The sequence below is a fragment of the Bombina bombina genome, chromosome 1 (assembly GCF_027579735.1).
Source record: "Bombina bombina isolate aBomBom1 chromosome 1, aBomBom1.pri, whole genome shotgun sequence".
NCBI lineage: Eukaryota > Metazoa > Chordata > Amphibia > Anura > Bombinatoridae > Bombina > Bombina bombina.
The window spans coordinates 1,168,151,509-1,168,173,235 of record NC_069499.1 but is presented as its reverse complement, the minus strand read 5'-3'; the positions used below and the strand labels follow the sequence as shown (position 1 = coordinate 1,168,173,235).

The window sequence follows — 21,727 nt, the reverse complement described above, 5'->3', positions numbered from 1 at the left end:
GCAGTCAATAAAGTTGGGGGTTAAAGTTAATAATATTCAAGCTTTTAGAAATTGCTTGTATGTCTTCTGGAATTTTATATAGAAGTGATTTTCCAGCATGGTGAATTGAAGCTAAATGGAAAACCACATCTGTATTTTATTTTGTGTTAAGTGTGTCGGTGATAAATTTAAATCGCTCTTCTTTTTTCTATTGTAGCGGGGAGGGTGGGGGGGAATAGATTTTGGAAGATTCGTGTTCTTGATGTTTGGACTGCAGCTAGATGTCTTAGTTATCAAACGGCTTCTCTATCTTTATAGTTTAACATTTTTCAACTACATTTCTGGGTGTAGATGTGTTAGGACGGGGTCTTAATGCTCTGTGCCCTCATTCCATTGAGGCATCTATAAAATGTGTAGATTGGAGAATAGAGCGGAGTAGTTCAACCAAATAAGATGTGAAGGTATCAGGTGAAATGTCTTCAAGTATGCTCCTTAGTCGTAGGTTGTGTCTCCTGGTTCTATTTACAAGACCTTTAAACTTATCTTGTAGAGATGTTATAAGGGAATCATGTTGTGACAAACAACTGTTCGCTAAAGAAAGCTTCCTCAAGATATTCCATTCTGGCACCCAGCTCATTAATATCTTTCCTTATAGTTGAAATTTCTGATTTTATAAAATTAAAAACGGCAATATCTGTTTTAGATGACAATCCATTAATAGAGTGTAATAAAGTTATTGGTCTTGAGGTAAAGACATATTGTTAGACAGTTGTTTCTAGTGAGTAATTTGCAGCTTTTTGCAGATTGTTTTTGTAAGCCAAAACAAACTGCTTTTCATATTGGCAAGTACCTTTTAAGCATCTGTAGCACGCCAAGCTCTGGTCACTTTCACTCTGAATGTTGGTCTCTGGTCCAGATTCACTTGCCAGGGTGTCGTGGTATTTTTTATTTAGTTGTGCAGACAGGCTAAGCCTGCGATGTCAATCGCTGTGGCATGATTAAGGGCATTAGTGGAGGAAAAGCTCTGGAGCTTTAGCACTGCGTGGCCATGTTTCTGCACAGCCAAACTCTGCTTTTTAGGTTTCTATTATCTCTCTCTCTCTCTCTCATGGAGAGCAACTTGATATTTCGGCCAAATATGTAATTAAACCTCACTATACTTACATATAGATTTTATATTGGAGAAATATATATATATATATATATATATATATATATATATATATATATATATATATATATATATATATATATATATAATTAATTTTTTTACTAATGGATGTACACTGAGAATTTTGTATTTTTGTTTGTATCTCACAAGCAATAATCTATAGACAAACAACACACACACACACACCTATCTATATACACACATACAGTATATACACAGAATATTTTTAAAGAATAATTATAAACAACTCAATTTAAAATGAAAGCCCTTATAATATGGAATGATAGTGCAATGGCATTTATTTATATACACATACACTATTTAAAAAAATACTAGCAGCATCTGAATTTAAATACATTTTAATATACAAATTCTGAGAGGAAAGAAAACTAACTCCAGAATGGAAACGCATTTCTTCAAATTGTACTGAAAGAAACTGGGAATTTCATAAATATATGTGGAATGGAAGATTAATTAACACCTCCCATTAATTTCTTAGATCCAAGAAAAAGCCCCAGATGTTGCTCAAACGATAAAATCCAAAACCTTTAACTACAGTAGAATCAATTATTAAATCAATCCTGAATACTGTCAAGTAGTAAAAGACTTATAATTCAATATCTCATAAATAGTCCCTAAAATATTAATCACAATAAGAATGGGCGGGCCAAGAGGGATTTGGGGAGACATAAGCTTATTATTAAACTGTGTCTAGTCTATGTCCAGAGTCAACAAGATAAAATACTGTGCAACTACCTGCCTTATATACAGAGACACTTTTGACTGGATAAAGCAGAGAATGGCCATTACAGCATGGTATCCTTGTGTCTAGGCACAAGGTGGTTATTTAAAGACGGTGTGTGTAGTGCGAGTGGTAGATCGGTTATGTGCACAGGCAGAGTAATGGTTTGCAGTGGGTCCCTAGCAGAAACACCATTGTTGTAGACAGTGAAAACCAATAGTGGCTAGTAGATGACCAAAGTAGTGTAAGGGGTTGCAAATCTATGCTCAGTAATATAAGAAGGGTCAGTAGATGATTAAGGGAATTATTGCTGTCAATACATTTTTTTTGCTGGACATGGTGGCTAATTGATGAACACATTGGTTATTGCTGTACATAAGGCTGCTAGTTGCTGTGACAGACTGACTAGTTGCTAGATGGAGCCTAGTGTGCTCCTTTTCCCTCAGATCCCCTGAGTTTGGGATTACATGGCTTTCACTTTTATCTGCTTCATCTTCATTTGCTTCTTTTCCAGCTTCTTCTGATCACGACGCTGGGCAGCCTCCTGTAGGTGAAAGAGATGATAGCTGTCAGTAACAAGATAGCACATTGCTATAAAAAACATAATTTATGCTTACCTGATAAATTCCTTTCTCCTGTAGTGTAGTCAGTCCACGGGTCATCAATTACTTATGGAATATTTCTCTTCCTAACAGGAAACTGCAAGAGAATTACCCAGCAGAGCTTGCTATATAGCTCCTCCCCTCACCTGTCATACTCAGTCATTCGACCAAGCATACGAGAAAGGAGGAACCATAGGGTACAGTGGTGACTGGAGTTTAATTAAAATTTAGACCTGCCGTAAAAACAGGGCGGGCCGTGGACTGACTACACTACAGGAGAAAGGAATTTATCAGGTAAGCATAAATTATGTTTTCTCCTGTTAAGTGTAGTCAGTCCACGGGTCATCCATTACTTATGGAATACCAATACCAAAGCTAAAGTACACGGATGAAGGGAGGGACAAGGCAGGAACATTAAACAGAAGGAACCACTGCCTGAAGTACCTTTCTCCCAAACACAGCCTCCGAGGAAGCAAAAGTGTCAAATTTGTAAAATTTTGAAAAAGTGTGAAGCGAAGACCAAGTCGCAGCCTTGCAAATCTGTTCAACAGAGGCCTCATTTTTAAAGGCCCAGGTGGAAGCCACAGCTCTAGTAGAATGAGCTGTAATCCTTTCAGGAGGCTGCTGTCCAGCAGTCTCATAGGCTAATCGTATTATGCTACGAAGCCAAAAAGAGAGAGAGGTAGTCGAAGCCTTTTGACCTCTCCTCTGTCCAGAGTAAACGACAAACAGGGAAGAAGTTTGACGAAAATCCTTAGTTGCCTGCAAATAGAATTTCAGGGCACGGACTACTTCCAGATTATGCAAAAGTCGTTCCTTCTTTGAAGAAGGGTTAGGACACAGAGATGGAACAACAATCTCTTGATTGATATTCTTGTTAGTAACTACCTTAGGTAAGAACCCAGGTTTAGTACGCAGAACTACCTTGTCTGAATGGAACATCAGATAAGGAGAATCACAATGTAAGGCAGATAACTCAGAGACTCTCCGAGCCAAGGAAATAGCCATCAAAAACAGAACTTTCCAAGATAACAACTTGATATCAATGGAATGAAGGGGTTCAAATGGAACGCCTTGAAGAACATTAAGAACTAAGTTTAAGCTCCACGGCGGAGCAACAGACTTAAACACAGGCTTAATCCTAGTTAAAGCCTGACAGAAAGCCTGAATGTCTGGAACTTCAGCCAGACGTTTGTGTAGAAGAATAGACAGAGCAGAAATCTGTCCCTTTAACGAACTAGTAGATAAGCCCTTTTCTAAACCCTCTTGTAGAAAGGACAATATCCTAGGAATCCTAACCTTACTCCATGAGTAACTCTTGGATTCGCACCAATGTAAATATTTACGCCATATTTTATGGTAAATTTGTCTGGTAACAGGCTTCCTAGCCTGTATTAAGGTATCAATAACCGACTCCGAGAAACCACGCTTTGATAGAATCAAGCGTTCAATCTCCATGCAGTCAGCCTCAGAGAAATTAGATTTGGATGTTTGAAAGGACCCTGAATTAGAAGGTCCTGTCTCAGAGGCAGAGACCACGGTGGACAGGACGACATGTCCACTAGGTCTGCATACCAGGTCCTGCGTGGCCACGCAGGCGCTATCAGAATCATCGAAGCTCTCTCCTGTTTGATCTTGGCAATCAAACGAGGAAGCATTGGGAATGGTGGAAACACATAAGCCATGTTGAAGACCCAAGGGGCTGTCAGAGCATCTATCAGCACCGCTCCCGGGTCCCTGGACCTGGATCCGTAACAAGGAAGCTTGGCGTTCTGACGAGACGCCATGAGATCCAGATCTGGTTTGCCCCAACGACGAACCAGTTGAGCAAAGACCTCCGGATGAAGTTCCCACTCTCCCGGATGAAAAGTCTGGCGACTTAGAAAATCCGCCTCCCAGTTCTCCACGCCTGGGATGTAGATCGCCGACAGGTGGCAAGAGTGAGACTCTGCCCAGCGAATTATCTTTGAGACTTCCAACATCGCTAGGGAACTTCTCGTTCCCCCTTGATGGTTGATATAAGCCACAGTCGTGATGTTGTCCGACCGAAATCTGATGAACCTCAGAGTTGCTAACTGAGGCCAAGCTAGGAGAGCATTGAATATTGCTCTTAACTCCAGAATATTTATTGGGAGGAGTTTCTTCTCCTGAGTCCATAATCCCTGAGCTTTCAGGGAATTCCAGACTGCTCCCCAGCCTAGAAGGCTGGCGTCTGTTGTTACAATCGTCCAATCTGGCCTGCGAAAGGTCATCCCCTTGGACAGATGTGGCCGAGAGAGCCACCATAGAAGAGAATCTCTGGTCTCTTGATCCAGATTTAGTAGGGGGGACAAATCTGAGTAATCCCCGTTCCACTGACTTAGCATGCACAATTGCAGCGGTCTGAAATGCAGGCGCGCAAATGGTACTATGTCCATTGCCGCTACCATTAAGCCGATTACTTCCATGCACTGAGCTACTGACGGGTGTGGAATGGAGTGAAGGACACGGCAAGCATTTAGAAGTTTTAATAACCTGGCCTCTGTCAGGTAAATTTTCATCTCTACAGAATCTATAAGAGTCCCTAGAAAGGGAACTCTTGTAAGTGGTAATAGAGAACTCTTTTCCACGTTCACCTTCCACCCATGCGACCTCAGAAATGCCAGAACTATCTCTGTATGAGACTTGGCAGTTTGAAAACTTGACGCTTGTATCAGAATGTCGTCTAGGTACGGAGTCACCGCTATGCCTCGCGGTCTTAGTACCGCCAGAAGTGATCCTAGAATTTTTGTAAAGATTCTTGGAGCCGTAGCTAATCCGAAGGGAAGAGCTACAAACTGGTAATGCCTGTCTAGGAAGGCAAATCTCAAATACCGGTAATGGTCCTTGTGAATCGGTATGTGAAGGTAGGCATCCTTTAGGTCCACCGTGGTCATGTACTGACCCTCTTGGATCATGGGAAGGATGGTTCGAATAGTCTCCATTTTGAATGATGGAACTCTTAGAAATTTGTTTAGGATTTTTAAGTCCAAGATTGGTCTGAAGGTTCCCTCTTTTTTGGGAACCACAAATAGATTTGAATAGAATCCCTGCCCGTGTTCCGTCCGCGGAACTGGGTGGACTACCCCCATTAGTAAGAGGTCTTGTACACAGCGTAGAAACGCCTCTTTCTTTGTTTGGTTTGCTGATAACCTTGAAAGATGAAATCTCCCCCGTGGAGGAGAAGTCTTGAAGTCCAGGAGATATCCCTGGGATATGATCTCCAACGCCCAGGGATCCTGGACATCTCTTGCCCAAGCCTGGGCGAAGAGAGAAAGTCTGCCCCCCACTAGATCCGTTTCCGGATAGAGGGCCCTCTCTTCATGCTGTCTTGGAGGCAGCAGCAGGTTTCTTGGCCTGCTTGCCCCTGTTCCAGGACTGGTTAACTTTCCAGCCCTGCCTGTAACGAGCAACAGCTCCTTCCTGTTTTGGAGCGGAGGAAGTTGATGCTGCTCCTGCCTTTGATTTGGCCCTGTCCTGAGGTAGAGCATGGCCCTTACCTCCCGTAATGTCAGCAATAATTTCTTTCAAGCCGGGCCTGAATAAGGTCTGCCCTTTGAAAGGAATATTAAGCAATTTAGATTTAGAAGTCACGTCAGCTGACCAGGATTTAAGCCATAGCGCTCTGCGCGCTTGGATGGCGAATCCGGAGTTCTTAGCCGTAAGTTTGGTTAAATGCACAACGGCATCAGAAACAAATGCGTTAGCTAGCTTAAGTGTTTTAAGCATGTTCATTATTTCATCCAATGGAGCTGAGCGAATGGCCTCTTCCAGAGACTCAAACCAGAATGCTGCCGCAGCAGTGACAGGCGCAATGCATGCAAGGGGCTGTAAAATAAAACCTTGTTGAACAAACATTTTCTTAAGGTAACCCTCTAATTTTTTATCCATTGGATCTGAAAAGGCACAACTATCCTCCACTGGGATAGTGGTACGCTTAGCTAAAGTAGAAACTGCTCCCTCCACCTTAGGGACCGTCTGCCATAAGTCTCGTGTGGTGGCGTCAATAGGGAACATTTTCCTAAATATGGGAGGAGGGGTAAAAGGCACACCAGGTCTATCCCACTCCTTGCTAATAATCTCTGTAAGCCTTTTTGGTATAGGAAATACGTCAGTACACACCGGCACCGCATAGTATTTATCCAACCTACATAATTTCTCTGGAATTGCAACCGTGTTACAATCATTCAGAGCCGCTAATACCTCCCCTAGCAATGTGCGGAGGTTCTCTAGCTTAAATTTAAAATTGGAAATCTCTGAATCCAGTCTCCCTGGATCAGATCCGTCACCCACAGAATGAAGCTCTCCGTCCTCACGTTCTGCAAACTGTGACGCAGTATCTGACATGGCTCTCATCTCATCCGCGCGCTCTATCCTTAACCCAGAGCTATCGCGCTTGCCTCTTAAATCTGGCAACTTAGATAATACTTCTGTCATAACAGTAGCCATGTCTTGCAAAGCGATTTGTAAGGGCCTCCCTGATGTACTTGGCGCCACAAAATCACGCACCTCCTGAGCGGGAGGCGCAGGTACTGACACGTGAGGAGAGTTAGTCGGCATAACTTCCCCCTAGTCGTCTGGTGATAATTTCTTTACATGTAAAGATTGACTTTTATTCAAAGTAGCATCAATGCAATTGGTACACAAATTTCTATTGGGCTCCACATTGGCCTTTAAACATAGTGAACAAAGAGATTCATCTAAGTCAGACATGTTTAAACAAACTAGCAATGAGACTAGCAAACTTGGAAATACTTTTCAAAATTAATTTACAAGCAATATAAAAAACGTTACTGTGCCTTTAAGAAGCACAGAAAACTGACACAGTTGAAATAACAATGAACAAAAATAGTTATAGCAACCAAATTTTCACAGTAAATGTATTAAGTTAGCAAAGGATTGCACCCACCAGCAAATGGATGATTAACCCCTTAGTACCCAAAAACGGATAACAATTATATAATTAACGTTTTTCTCACAGTCAAATACACTGTCACAGGACTACTGTGACTGATTACCTCCCTCAAAATGGATTTTGAAGACCCCTGAGCTCTTTAGAGACGATCTGGATCATGGAGGATGAAGTAGACAGATTGTGACTGAATTTTTACTGCGCAAAAAAGCGCTAAAATAGGCCCCTCCCACTCATATTACAACAGTGGGGAAGCTCAGAAACTGTCTATGCAGAAAATAAAAATGGCCATGTGGTAAAAATCAAGCCCCAATAAGTTTTATCACCAAGTACCTCACAAAAAACGATTAACATGCCAGTAAACGTTTTAAACATACATTTGAAAGTTATGTATTATTATTAATAAGCCTGCTACCAGTCGCATTTACTGCAGTTAAGGCTCATACATTATTTCAGTATTTACAGTATTTTCAGAGTCAATTCCATTCCTTAGAAAAAACATTCAGTGCACACACACACACACACACACACATCAGCCTGATACCAGTCGCTATCGCTGCATTTAAGGCTGAACTTACTTTACAATGGTATCAGCAGTATTTTCTGTCAATTCCATTCCTCAGAAAATAATTTACTGCACATACCTATTTGTTGCAGGAAGGCCCTGCATGCTATTCCCCTTCTCTGAAGTTACCTCACTCCTCAGATGAGAAACAGCCAGTGGGTCTTAGTTACGTCTGCTAAGGCCATAGAAAAAAACTCAGGCAGATTCTTCTTCTAAAGCTGCCTGAGAATAAACAGCACACTCCGGTGCCATTTAAAAATAACAAACTTTTGATTGTAGAAATAAAACTAAGTTAAAAAACACCACAGATCTCTCACAGCTTCCTATCTGTTAGGCTGCAAGAGAATGACTGAGTATGACAGGTGAGGGGAGGAGCTATATAGCAAGCTCTGCTGGGTAATTCTCTTGCAGTTTCCTGTTAGGAAGAGAAATATTCCATAAGTAATGGATGACCCGTGGACTGACTACACTTAACAGGAGAAAAGTGATATAGAAATACAAATAAAGATATTTGCATCCTTACTGCTTCATGGAAGCACATATCTCCAGTAACAGTTTAAATTTATGGTCAAGCCAGGGGAAGAGGAAGACACATATAGTTGCACCATTATTTCAGGATTTAGTGAAATGTGCACCTGATAATATCTCAAAGTGAAAAAAATGGATGATAACTACATTTGTTACTAACTTTTATTTAGTTCATTTTTTAACTCTTTTTACTAATGAGTCACTATCAAATGCAGAAATAGTAAAATGCAAAAATCATCTTAGAAAACCTTTAATTTCTTGCTTGCCCAGGAAATACCAACATATCTGCTAGAAAGTACTGCCTTTCTGAAATGCATCTGCTTAGGCCACTGATTTTCAAACCTGTCCGCAGGCCCCCCCAATAGGCCAGATTGTCAGGATTACATTGGATGAGAGCAGGTAAAGTAACCATGTTTACTAGTCAGCTGATTATTTCACCTGTGTTCCAGTTCAGATATCCTCAAACTGTGGCTTAGGCTGAACAGTGAGTGTAAGCATACAAAATAATGTTTTGGATTAATTTATAAATAACCATTTTATGGAGTGCTCTTACAACAAGTTAGCTACTTAATTCAAGCACAGAAGTAAATATAAATTCAAGCACAGAAGTAAATATTAACAACAGTATATAGAAATGTTCTAAATAATGTCACAAAATTACAGAGCAATGCGGTTAACTCTGTATGTGAAGCATCAATACAAAAGGCGTTTCCCGCAGCGGTTCCTTACATGCTGCAACACTGGTAGGTAGAGGGGCTGAAGAATATATTTAACAAAAAAACAGAGCACAGGGAATCTCTAAGTGTAGTATGCAAAAGTCACAAGCTTTAATTGATATCAAAAGACAAATTCACACACACTTTATAACCTCATAAAAAAAATCTATTCCTCCTCCCGTTACTAATCCATGTGGACAAGTCCGGGTCCCAGATAAGTGTCCACTATACTATAGATAAGTTCACCTATACCCAGATAAGTGTCCACTATAGATAAGTTCACCTATACTGGTCCGTATACGGTTGGCAATGTCCACCGGGTCTCTGACGAAATGGGGAAGGTCCAACGAAACATGTTAAGCCACGCTCATTGTTTTTCCTGGAGCCAGAGTGTCCCGCTGCCAGTCACGGATCAGTGTAGATCAGGCATGTCCAAAGTCCGGCCCGCGGGCCAATTGCGGCACGCGTACCGGACTGATATGGCCCCACAGATAATTTTCAAAACATACATTATACGGCCCCCCAGTGAGTCCCCGCCTGCCGCTCACACCCAGTGAGTCCTCGACCGCCGCTCAGTTTCCCAAACTGCATTAACTACTAGTAACTAATTTTATTTATGTGCACGGCAAACGGCCGTTATCCGTCCTCTGACGTCACACGCCACCGGAAGCTCAGCCGTACTGAGCCACAGGAGTACCACCATCTTGTTTGATCATTCTCTACGGCAGTGCTATTAAGCAGGTAATGTTCATGAATGATTATTCAAACACTGCGTCTGCCCAGAGAGGATATGTTGCACCATTCTTAGGTGCTGTATTTGAATGAATAAAATATTTGTGGATGTACATGCGATCTTGGATGCTTAGATATATAAATTCAACTCCATTAGTTCAGCCAGTCACATTCGCAGATGTCCTATCCTTATGGATCTCTGTCGCTCCATGCAGGCTGTTACCATCACTTACATCACGGACACAAAACCATTAGTGTTGTGATTATTATATAAATATTGTAGCTACACCTTTTAGAGGTGATATTTTTCCACTCTGGAGCTACTGTTTCATAACAAGACAGGGTTTGTTAATAAGAGCCCGATAGACTGTTGGGGAAAACACCTGGCAAGCTTATTGCAATAATAAGACATATATATGTATGTGTGTATATATATATATATATATATATATATATATATATATATATATATATATATATATATATATATATATATGTGTGTGTGTGTACGTATATATATATATATATATATATATATATATATATATATATATATATATATATATATAAATGGTTCAAAGAATGTCAGGCAAAATGGTCGGCCCTCGCACATGTTCACTTCATGAAATCTGGCACTCTTCCAAAAAAGTTTGGACACCCCTGGTGTAGATGAACTAGGACACTTATCAGGAACCCGGTCTCAGCCACACTGAGCAGTAACAGGACAACGAAACGGACTCACTGTATCTTGTTGTGCACACTGGAATACTACTTGATGTTTTTAAGCTGTACATATACCTCATATTTTTTGAGGTTATAAAGTGTGTGTGAATTTGTCTTTTTATAAATTTTGCCTACTACATCCAAAATTATGGTGTCATCTTGGATGATCAAATTCAATAGAATTTAAGATTTAGAGGTGTACATTTCTTTCATAGTCTATAACAAATTGCTATTGATATTAAAACATATTTAAAATGAGTTCTTCATCTATCTTAACCTGCCTCCAAACGTCTCTGTTTCTCAGGATCCTCTTCATTCATAATGCGCTCCTTTTCAGCACGCTTCTTTTCCTCACGCCGGCTCTGAGCGGCCTCTTGGCGTTGAACATGGGTAAGCTTCAGGAAGTTCTCTTCTACTCGAGAACGGTTCTTATCAGCCTTTTGTTTACCCTAAATATATTTAAAAAAAAAAAAAACAGTGTGTGAGGGAAGAAAAAGACGAAAAAAAGTTGTGTAGGGTAGGTGCATTAACCGAGTGGTCTGTACCAGTTTGTGCCTTGAACTAACCTCTCTATTCAGACGAAATTTCTTCACTTTGTCAATGCTGTAAATCACCATGTTCATCAGTGGTAAGAGAGATTCCATATCTTTGACTGTAGCATTTCCAGAACCAGGAACTGCAAGAAGAAGCAGAGTCAAACCCTCTCTATTATAAAAGCCTTCCATGGTCTAACCTATCTTGATTTAGGTAACAGCAAGGAAATGATCAGCCACTAATTGTCCAAAACTAAGAGCCCACCACCAACAACATCATAAGTAAGAAATAAAAGCAATTCTTACCACTGTACATAAGTTCTCTTCATTTTTTTAATGGCTAAAGCAATACATTCGAATATAAAAGGGAAAGGCACCAGTAAGACAATTTACAAATATGTATTTGATTCTAATAAGGAGATATATATATATATATATATATATATATATATATATAGATAGATATAGAGATAAAGAGAGAGAGATAAAGAGAGAGAGATAAAGAGAGAGAGATAAAGAGAGAGAGATAAAGAGAGAGAGATAAAGAGAGAGAGATAAAGAGAGAGAGATAAAGAGAGAGAGATAAAGAGAGAGAGATAAAGAGAGAGAGATAAAGAGAGAGAGATAAAGAGAGAGAGATAAAGAGAGAGAGATAAAGAGAGAGAGATAAAGAGAGAGAGATAAAGAGAGAGAGATAAAGAGAGAGAGATAAAGAGAGAGATAAAGAGAGAGAGATAAAGAGAGAGAGATAAAGAGAGAGAGATAAAGAGAGAGAGAGATAAAGAGAGAGATATAAAGAGAGAGATAGAGAGATAGAGAGAGATAGAGAGATAGAGAGAGATAGAGAGAGAGAGAGAGAGAGAGAGAGAGAGATAGAGAGAGAGATAGAGAGATAGAGAGATAGAGAGATAGAGAGAAAGAGATAGAGAGATAGAGAGAAAGAGATAGAGAGAAAGAGATAGAGAGAAAGAGATAGAGAGATAGAGAGAAAGAGATAGAGAGAAAGAGATAGAGAGAAAGAGATAGAGAGAAAGAGATAGAGAGAAAGAGATAGAGAGAAAGAGATAGAGAGAAAGAGATAGAGAGAAAGAGATAGAGAGAGAAAGAGAGAGAGAGAAAGAGATAGAGAGAGAGAGATAGATAGAGATTATATATCTATATATCTCTCTCTCTCTATATCCATCTATCTATATCTCTATATCAGTGCTTTCCAAACTGTGTGCCGTGAAACATTAGTGTGTCGGCTACAGTGTGTAGGTGTGTCCCTGCTTCAGAACAAAAACATTTTTATTAAAAAAAAATTTACATTTTTTTTTTGTTTCCGACTTTCCGCCTGCTTGCTACGAATATCACATGGTTGACTCGTGATTGATATCTAGTGGGTCACAGATTATCTTAACCTATTGGCGCAGCTCAGTGGGAACTGAAACTATTCCCATTGGCGGCACATTGGCTCCTGACTGCACGTGTAGTCTCCTCAATTGGCTCGTGACTGCATGTGTAGTCAGTGAGTGGGATAGCAGTTTGTTTGCAGTGCGGGCAGTAGTCAGTGCAACTCGCAGAGCTCTGAGGATGGCAGCTTAAACGCTGAGCAGAAGTCAGTGTTTTATTTTTCTGCAGCTAGCTCCCAGTAGTGCATTGCTATTCCTGCTCTTGATATATGGATAGGAAGTGGAAGCTTAAGAATGCTTTATGATGAAATGCGAGTGTTTTTATCTAATATTCCACCAAATATTCATGTATGTGTCCGTATCTCTTAAAACAAGTTAGTTTAACCTCCTGTTTGCTATCACAACTGAATTACTGTGTCGTGAAATTATGTAGGTGTAACAAGTGTGTCGCCAACATGAAAAGTTTGGAAAGCTCTTTTCTCTCTCTCTCTATATATATATATATATATATATATATATATATATATATATATATATATATATATATATATATATATATATATATATATATATATATATATATATATATCTCAACAATTAAAATTATGGGGAGGCGAAAAACATAATTTATGCTTACCTGATAAATTCCTTTCTCCTGTAGTGTGGTCAGTCCACGGGTCATCATTACTTCTGGGATATTAACTCCTCCCCAACAGGAAGTGCAAGAGGATCACCCAGCAGAGCTGCTATATAGCTCCTCCCCTCTACGTCACACCCAGTCATTCGACCGAGAACCAACGAGAAAGGAGAAGCCAAAGGGTGCAGTGGTGACTGGAGTATAATTTAAAAATTTAGACCTGCCATAAAAACAGGGCGGGCCGTGGACTGACCACACTACAGGAGAAAGGAATTTATCAGGTAAGCATAAATTATGTTTTCTCCTGTTAAGTGTGGTCAGTCCACGGGTCATCATTACTTCTGGGATACCAATACCAAAGCTAAAGTACACGGATGACGGGAGGGACAGGCAGGCTCTTTATACGGAAGGAACCACTGCCTGAAGAACCTTTCTCCCAAAAACAGCCTCCGAAGAAGCAAAAAGTGTCAAATTTGGAAAATTTGGAAAAAGTATGAAGAGAAGACCAAGTTGCAGCCTTGCAAATCTGTTCAACAGAAGCCTCATTCTTAAAGGCCCAAGTGGAAGCCACAGCTCTAGTAGAATGAGCTGTAATTCTTTCAGGAGGCTGCTGTCCAGCAGTCTCATAAGCTAAACGTATTATGCTACGAAGCCAAAAAGAGAGAGAGGTAGCAGAAGCTTTTTGACCTCTCCTCTGACCAGAATAAACGACAAACAGGGAAGACGTTTGTCGAAAATCCTTAGTTGCCTGTAGATAAAATTTCAGGGCACGGACTACATCTAGATTGTGTAGAAGACGTTCCTTCTTCGAAGAAGGATTAGGACACAAGGATGGAACAACAATCTCTTGATTGATATTCCTGTTAGTGACCACCTAAGGTAAGAACCCAGGTTTAGTACGCAGAACTACCTTGTCTGAATGAAAAATCAGATAAGGAGAATCACAATGTAAGGCAGATAACTCAGAGACTCTTCGAGCCGAGGAAATAGCCATTAAAAACAGAACTTTCCAAGATAACAATTTGATATCAATGGAATGAAGGGGTTCAAACAGAACACCCTGTAAAACATTAAGAACTAAGTTCAAACTCCATGGTGGAGCAACAGTTTTAAACACAGGCTTAATCCTGGCCAAAGCCTGACAAAAAGCCTGAACGTCTGGAACCTCTGACAGACGTTTGTGTAAAAGAATGGACAGAGCTGAAATCTGTCCCTTTAAGGAACTAGCGGATAAACCCTTTTCTAAACCTTCTTGTAGAAAAGACAATATCCTAGGAATCCTAACCTTACTCCATGAGTAACTCTTGGATTCGCACCAATATAAGTATTTACGCCATATTTTATGGTAAATCTTTCTGGTAACAGGCTTCCTAGCCTGTATTAAGGTATCAATTACTGACTCAGAAAAACCACGTTTTGATAAAATCAAGCGTTCAATTTCCAAGCAGTCAGCTTCAGAGAAATTAGATTTTGATGTTTGAAGGGACCCTGGATCAGAAGATCCTGTCTCAGAGGCAGAGACCAAGGTGGACAGGATGACATGTCCACTAGATCTGCATACCAAGTCCTGCGTGGCCACGCAGGCGCTATTAGAATCACCGATGCTCTCTCCTGTTTGATTCTGGCAATCAATCGAGGAAGCATCGGGAAGGGTGGAAACACATAAGCCATCCCGAAGGTCCAAGGTGCTGTCAAGGCATCTATCAGGACCGCTCCCGGATCCCTGGATCTGGACCCGTAACAAGGAAGCTTGGCGTTCTGTCGAGACGCCATGAGATCTATCTCTGGTTTGCCCCAACGTCGAAGTATTTGGGCAAAGACCTCCGGATGAAGTTCCCACTCCCCCGGATGAAAAGTCTGACGACTTAGGAAATCAGCCTCCCAGTTCTCCACTCCCGGGATGTGGATTGCTGACAGGTGGCAAGAGTGAGACTCTGCCCAGCGAATTATCTTTGATACTTCCATCATCGCTAGGGAGCTTCTTGTCCCTCCTTGATGGTTGATGTAAGCTACAGTCGTGATGTTGTCCGACTGAAACCTGATGAACCCCCGAGTTGTTAACTGGGGCCAAGAAAGAAGGGCATTGAGAACTGCTCTCAATTCCAGAATGTTTATTGGCAGGAGACTCTCCTCCTGAGTCCATGATCCCTGAGCCTTCAGAGAATTCCAGACAGCGCCCCAACCTAGTAGGCTGGCGTCTGTTGTTACAATTGTCCAATCTGGCCTGCTGAATGGCATCCCCCTGGACAGATGTGGCCGAGAAAGCCACCATAGAAGAGAATTTCTGGTCTCTTGATCCAGATTCAGAGTAGGGGACAAATCTGAGTAATCCCCATTCCACTGACTTAGCATGCACAACTGCAGCGGTCTGAGATGTAGGCGTGCAAAGGGTACTATGTCCATTGCCGCTACCATTAAGCCGATCACCTCCATGCATTGAGCCACTGACGGGTGTTGAATGGAATGAAGGACACGGCATGCATTTTGAAGCTTTGTTAACCTGTCTTCTGTCAGGTAGATCTTCATTTCTACAGAATCTATAAGAGTCCCTAAGAAGGGAACTCTTGTGAGTGGAAAGAGAGAACTCTTCTTTTCGTTCACCTTCCATCCATGCGACCTTAGAAATGCCAGTACTAACTCTGTATGAGACTTGGCAGTTTGAAAGCTTGAAGCTTGTATCAGAATGTCGTCTAGGTACGGAGCTACAGAAATTCCTCGCGGTCTTAGTACCGCCAGAAGAGCACCCAGAACCTTAGTGAAGATTCTTGGAGCCGTAGCCAATCCGAATGGAAGAGCTACAAACTGGTAATGCCTGTCTAGGAAGGCAAACCTTAGATACCGGTAATGATCTTTGTGAATCGGTATGTGAAGGTAAGCATCCTTTAAATCCACTGTGGTCATGTACTGACCCTTTTGGATCATGGGTAGGATTGTCCGAATAGTTTCCATTTTGAACGATGGAACTCTTAGGAATTTGTTTAGGATCTTTAAATCCAAGATTGGCCTGAAGGTTCCCTCTTTTTTGGGAACCACAAACAGATTTGAGTAAAACCCCTGTCCATGTTCCGACCGCGGAACCGGATGGATCACTCCCATTAGTAAAAGATCTTGTACACAGCGTAGAAACGCCTCTTTCTTTATTTGGTTTGTTGACAACCTTGACAGATGAAATCTCCCTTTTGGGGGAGAGGATTTGAAGTCCAGAAGATATCCCTGAGATATGATCTCTAACGCCCAGGGATCCTGGACATCCCTTGCCCAAGCCTGGGCGAAGAGAGAAAGTCTGCCCCCCACTAGATCCGTTCCCGGATCGGGGGCCCTCGATTCATGCTGTCTTAGGGGCAGCAGCAGGTTTTCTGGCCTGCTTGCCCTTGTTCCAGGACTGGTTAGGTCTCCAGCCTTGTCTGTAGCGAGCAACAGCTCCTTCCTGTTTTGGAGCAGAGGAAGTTGATGCTGCTCCTGCCTTGAAATTACGAAAGGAACGAAAATTAGACTGTCTAGCCTTAGGTTTGGCTCTGTCTTGAGGCAGGGCATGGCCTTTACCTCCTGTAATGTCAGCGATAATTTCTTTCAAACCGGGCCCGAATAAGGTCTGCCCTTTGAAAGGTATGTTAAGTAATTTAGATTTAGAAGTAACGTCAGCTGACCAGGATTTTAGCCACAGTGCTCTGCGTGCCTGAATGGCGAATCCGGAATTCTTAGCCGTAAGTTTTGTTAAATGTACTACGGCATCTGAAACAAATGAATTAGCTAGCTTAAGTGTTTTAAGCTTGCTTGAAATCTCATCTATAGTTATTGAGTCAAGAGTCTCTTCCAGGGACTCGGACCAAAAAGCGGCCGAGACAGACGCAATACATGCAAGGGGTTGCAATATAAAACCTTGTTGAACAAACATTTTCTTAAGGTAACCCTCTAATTTTTTATCCATTGGATCTGAAAAGGCACAGCTATCCTCCACCGGGATAGTGGTACGCTTAGCCAGAGTAGAAACCGCTCCCTCCACCTTAGGGACCGTCTGCCATAAGTCCCGTGTGGTGGCGTCTATTGGAAACTTTTTTCTAAACACAGGAGGGGGGGAAAAGGGTACACCGGGCCTATCCCACTCCTTAGTAATTATCTCTGTAAGCCTCTTAGGTATAGGAAATACGTCAGTACTCGCCGGTACCGCATAGTATCTATCCAGCCTAAATAATTTCTCTGGGATTGCAACGGTGTTACAATCATTCAGAGCTGCTAATACCTCCCCTAACAGTACACGGAGGTTTTCGAGTTTAAACTTAAAATTAGAAATGTCTGAATCCATTCTATTGGGATCAGAACCGTCACCTGCAGATTGAAGCTCTCCGTCCTCATGTTCTGCATACTGTGACGCAGTATCAGACATGGCCCTATTATTAACAGCGCACTCTGTTCTCACCCCAGAGTGATCACGCTTACCTCTAAGTTCTGGTAATTTAGACAAAACTTCAGTCATAACATTAGCCATATCCTGTAATGTGATTTGTAATGGCCGCCCTGATGTACTCGGCGCTACAATATCACGCACCTCCCGAGCGGGAGATGCAGGTACTGACACGTGAGGCGAGTTAGTCGGCATAACTCTCCCCTCGTTGTTTGGTGAATGATGTTCAATTTGTACAGATTGACTTTTATTTAAAGTAGCATCAATGCAATTAGTACATAAATTTCTATTGGGCTCCACTTTGGCTTTAGCACATATAGCACAGAGATATTCCTCTGAGTCAGACATGTTTAACACACTAGCAATTAAACTAGCAACTTGGAAATACTTTTCAAAGCAATTTACAAATAATATGAAAAACGTACTGTGCCTTTAAGAAGCACAGAAAAAAAGTTATGACAGTTGAGTAATAATAAACCGGAGAAACTATAACATCAAATTCTTTCCGGTAAAACACAATTTTAGCAAAGGATTGCCCCCATTAGCAATGGATAACTAACCCTGAATAGCAGAAAAAATGTACAGAATATAAACGTTTTTTATCACAGTCAAAGCACAATCTCACAGGTCTGCTGTGAGTGATTACCTCCCTCAAACTAACTTTTGAAGACCCCTGAGCTCTGTAGAGACGAACCGGATCATGCAGGGAAGAAAACAGACTTGTGACTGAATTTTCTGATGCGTAGCAAAAGCGCCACAATAGGCCCCTCCCCCTCACACACAACAGTGAGGGAGATCAGTAAACTGTCTTAAATTAAATAAAACGACCGCCAAGTGGAAAAAAACAGTGCCCAAAACAATTTTTCACCCAGTACCTCAGATAATTAAACGATTTAACATGCCAGCAAAAACGTTTAAAGGGACACTGTACCCAATTTTTTTCTTTTGTAATTCAGAAAGAGCATGCAATTTTAAGCAACTTTCTAATTTACTCCTATTATCAATTTTTCTTTGTTCTCTTGCTATCATTATTTGAAAAAGAAGGCATCTAAGCTTTTTTTTGGTTTCAGTACTCTGGACAGCACTCACCAATCAGCAAGTACAACCCAGGTTGTTCACCAAAAATGGGCCGGCATCTAAACTTACATTCTTGCATTTAAAATAAAGATACCAAGAGAATGAAGAAAATTTGATAATAGGAGTAAATTAGAAAGTTGCTTAAAATTTCATGCTCATTCTGAATCACGAAAGAAAATTTTTGGGTACAGTGTCCCTTTAACATCAAATAAATGAAATGTCATTAGAAAGCCTGTTGCTAGTCGTTCCCACTGCAAGTTAGGCTAAAGTCTTATGCATACAGTATTATCCCAGTGAAGTGCCATTCCCCAGAATACTGAAGTGTAAATATACATACATGACAGCCTGATACCAGTTGCTACTACTGCATTTAAGGCTGAGCTTACATTATATCGGTATGGCAGTATTTTCTCAGTCAATTCCATTCTCAGAAAATAATATGCTGCTACATACCTCTTTGCAGGTTAACCTGCCCGCTGTCCCCTGATCTAAAGTTTACCTCACTCCTCAGATGGCCGAGAACAGCAAGATGATCTTAACTACGCCGGCTAAAATCATACAAAAACTCAGGTAGATTCTTCTTCAAATTCTACCTGAGAAGGAACAACACACTCCGATGCTGTTTTAAAATAACAAACTTTTGATTGAAGGTATAAAAACTAAGTATAATCACCACAGTCCTCTCACACATCCTATCTATTAGTTGGGTGCAAGAGAATGACTGGGTGTGACGTAGAGGGGAGGAGCTATATAGCAGCTCTGCTGGGTGATCCTCTTGCACTTCCTGTTGGGGAGGAGTTAATATCCCAGAAGTAATGATGACCCGTGGACTGACCACACTTAACAGGAGAAAGTAAGTTTAAAATCCTCCACTAAATACAAAATATAGAGAAAATAACTCATTGTGTAAACCATTTACAAATCTAAACAAGTCAGAAGACTTGCTTTAAACCTAGAAAATCTCTGACTACACTGTTTCCAATGCAGCAAATGAATCTGGGTAAGATATGCAAATGAGGTTCACAATGACTCACCTTTTTACTTTTAGCCTGCTTTTTAAGACAGACTTCCCTTTACCCCATAGCACTGCTGCATTACACAGCTTTTATGCTTAGCTAGGGTTAGTACAGTGATTCAGACCAATCCCAGGACAGCCGTTTCGTGGTTTTTGCCACTCATCAGCTGGGAGTAGGTTGAATCACTCCTTGGTAAAGTTCATTTCTGGGGTTAATTCAACAACAATTAAAATTATGGGGAGGCGAAAAGTGAGTTTAAAATCCTCCACTAAATACAAAATATAGAGAAAATAACACATTGTGTAAACCATTTACAAATCTCTCTCTCTATCTATCTATCTATATATATATATATATAGGCAAAGATTGGTGTCTGTGCACTCTCACCAAAATCCAACGACTACCAGGGTGCTGTGCGGTGAATGATAAAGAAGCAAAAAGAAGCACTCACTGGATTTTCATCAAAAAGTGATCAAAACTTTAATGTAGATTGTGACGTTTCGGGACAGCAACAGTCCCTTCCTCTGAGAAACAAACACTGAACAAAAGCAGCCTTAAATAGGCTCCCAAACACACTCCCCTCAGGATCAGCCAATCCAGACTGAATAATTGAACACACCCTTGAAGTGACCAATAAGGAAACATGATACAAAATCGTGTATGTGACTAATGAAACAAACAACAAAAATGCTTTAAAAACAAATCCCCCTTGGGCCCCTAATGCTGGTGGTCATGCCCCCTAACTGAAATACACATCCTATATGATTGTCAATCAAAAAATAGGTAAAATAAATCGTAAAAATCGTTTATTATAATCTAACCAATCAAGCATTGGCTTGCAAACTTCAATTGCACTCAGCTCCAATACGTCATTCCTATAGTTACTACTCAGCCCCTTGTTGTCAGGGACGCCGAAACCATCTATAGTGAAAACAAAAGACACTCTTGCTGGTCCTCCCCTAATTACTAGGGACGCGATCACCGGCATGGCTATAACTCACAAAGGAACCGGCATCTCAATACACAGTATCGCATGTTCAGCTGGATTAATTGTTACATGCGCTTTCAAAGATAATGATAATGTGTAGCCGATCGCTCTGGGAGAGCTATTAGGAATGTCAACAAACCTAACCCAATGGCCGAGTGCCGTGTCACAAAATGGGCGTGTAAAAGCCTACAAGTCTTGGAGTTACGTATGCAGTGTTATAATTCATCGTAGCCGGAACCATACACATAAACTTACAATAACCATGTTGTGAACTACAAATCAAAGCCTCTTGCTCAAATCGATCAATATGCCAGCAGACATATTATGGGATCGCCATAACAGAGTTGACAGAGTGTACATAAAAAACTAAAAATAAAACTAAAGTTAAGAGTAAAAAGATCGTGCCTATAAGTGTGTTTATTTAAATGAACTTATTACGTGATTGTGCTTATAAACGTATTATATATGTTTTATCAACATTCAAACATTGAGGCGAAATTGACTAGCCCAAATGGGCGTGTATTTAGAGTGTGATACCTGAAGGAATCTATTGTTCAGACCTCTACTTGAACTACCACTTAAATATTCCATCATATAAACCGAATCCTTGTGTGGAAATAATGGAGAAAACATTTGGCATATATCACAAAACGATCACCTGAAAATATTAAAAACAGTGCATAAGAATCTATTAACCCCAACCTGTCCTATCTCTGCCCCAATCGTGAATGTCTAGCTGAGTGAGAGCACTTAATCTGGATGTTTGAGATATATATATATATATATATATATATATATATATATATATATATATATATATATATATCTCTATTCCTTGATAAAGGTCCCAGGTGGAGGACCGAAACGTTGGATATATTTGGATGTGAGTTGTACCACAATATGTGAATAAAGTGTAAACATCCTTGTTGAAAAAAAAAATGGGTGCAAGGTATTTGCACCCATTACAGGGAGTGCTAAGGTTGTGTTATATATAT

The 21,727-nt window shown here is 40.7% G+C and overlaps 1 protein-coding gene across 1 annotated transcript in view; it reads right to left on the bottom strand.

Annotated features, from left to right (window-relative positions):
- Positions 1-1,431: 1,431 nt before the first annotated feature.
- Positions 1,432-21,727, bottom strand: part of CCDC47 (coiled-coil domain containing 47) — a 40,364-nt gene continuing 20,068 nt past the window's right edge. Inside the window, exons 11-13 of the mRNA XM_053699620.1 lie at positions 11,255-11,364; positions 10,970-11,137; positions 1,432-2,436 (exon numbers count right to left, since the gene is read on the bottom strand). Coding sequence (XP_053555595.1) covers positions 2,356-2,436; positions 10,970-11,137; positions 11,255-11,364 — 359 coding nt within the window. The 3' untranslated portion in view covers positions 1,432-2,355. The remainder of the gene's footprint in view (positions 2,437-10,969; positions 11,138-11,254; positions 11,365-21,727) is intronic.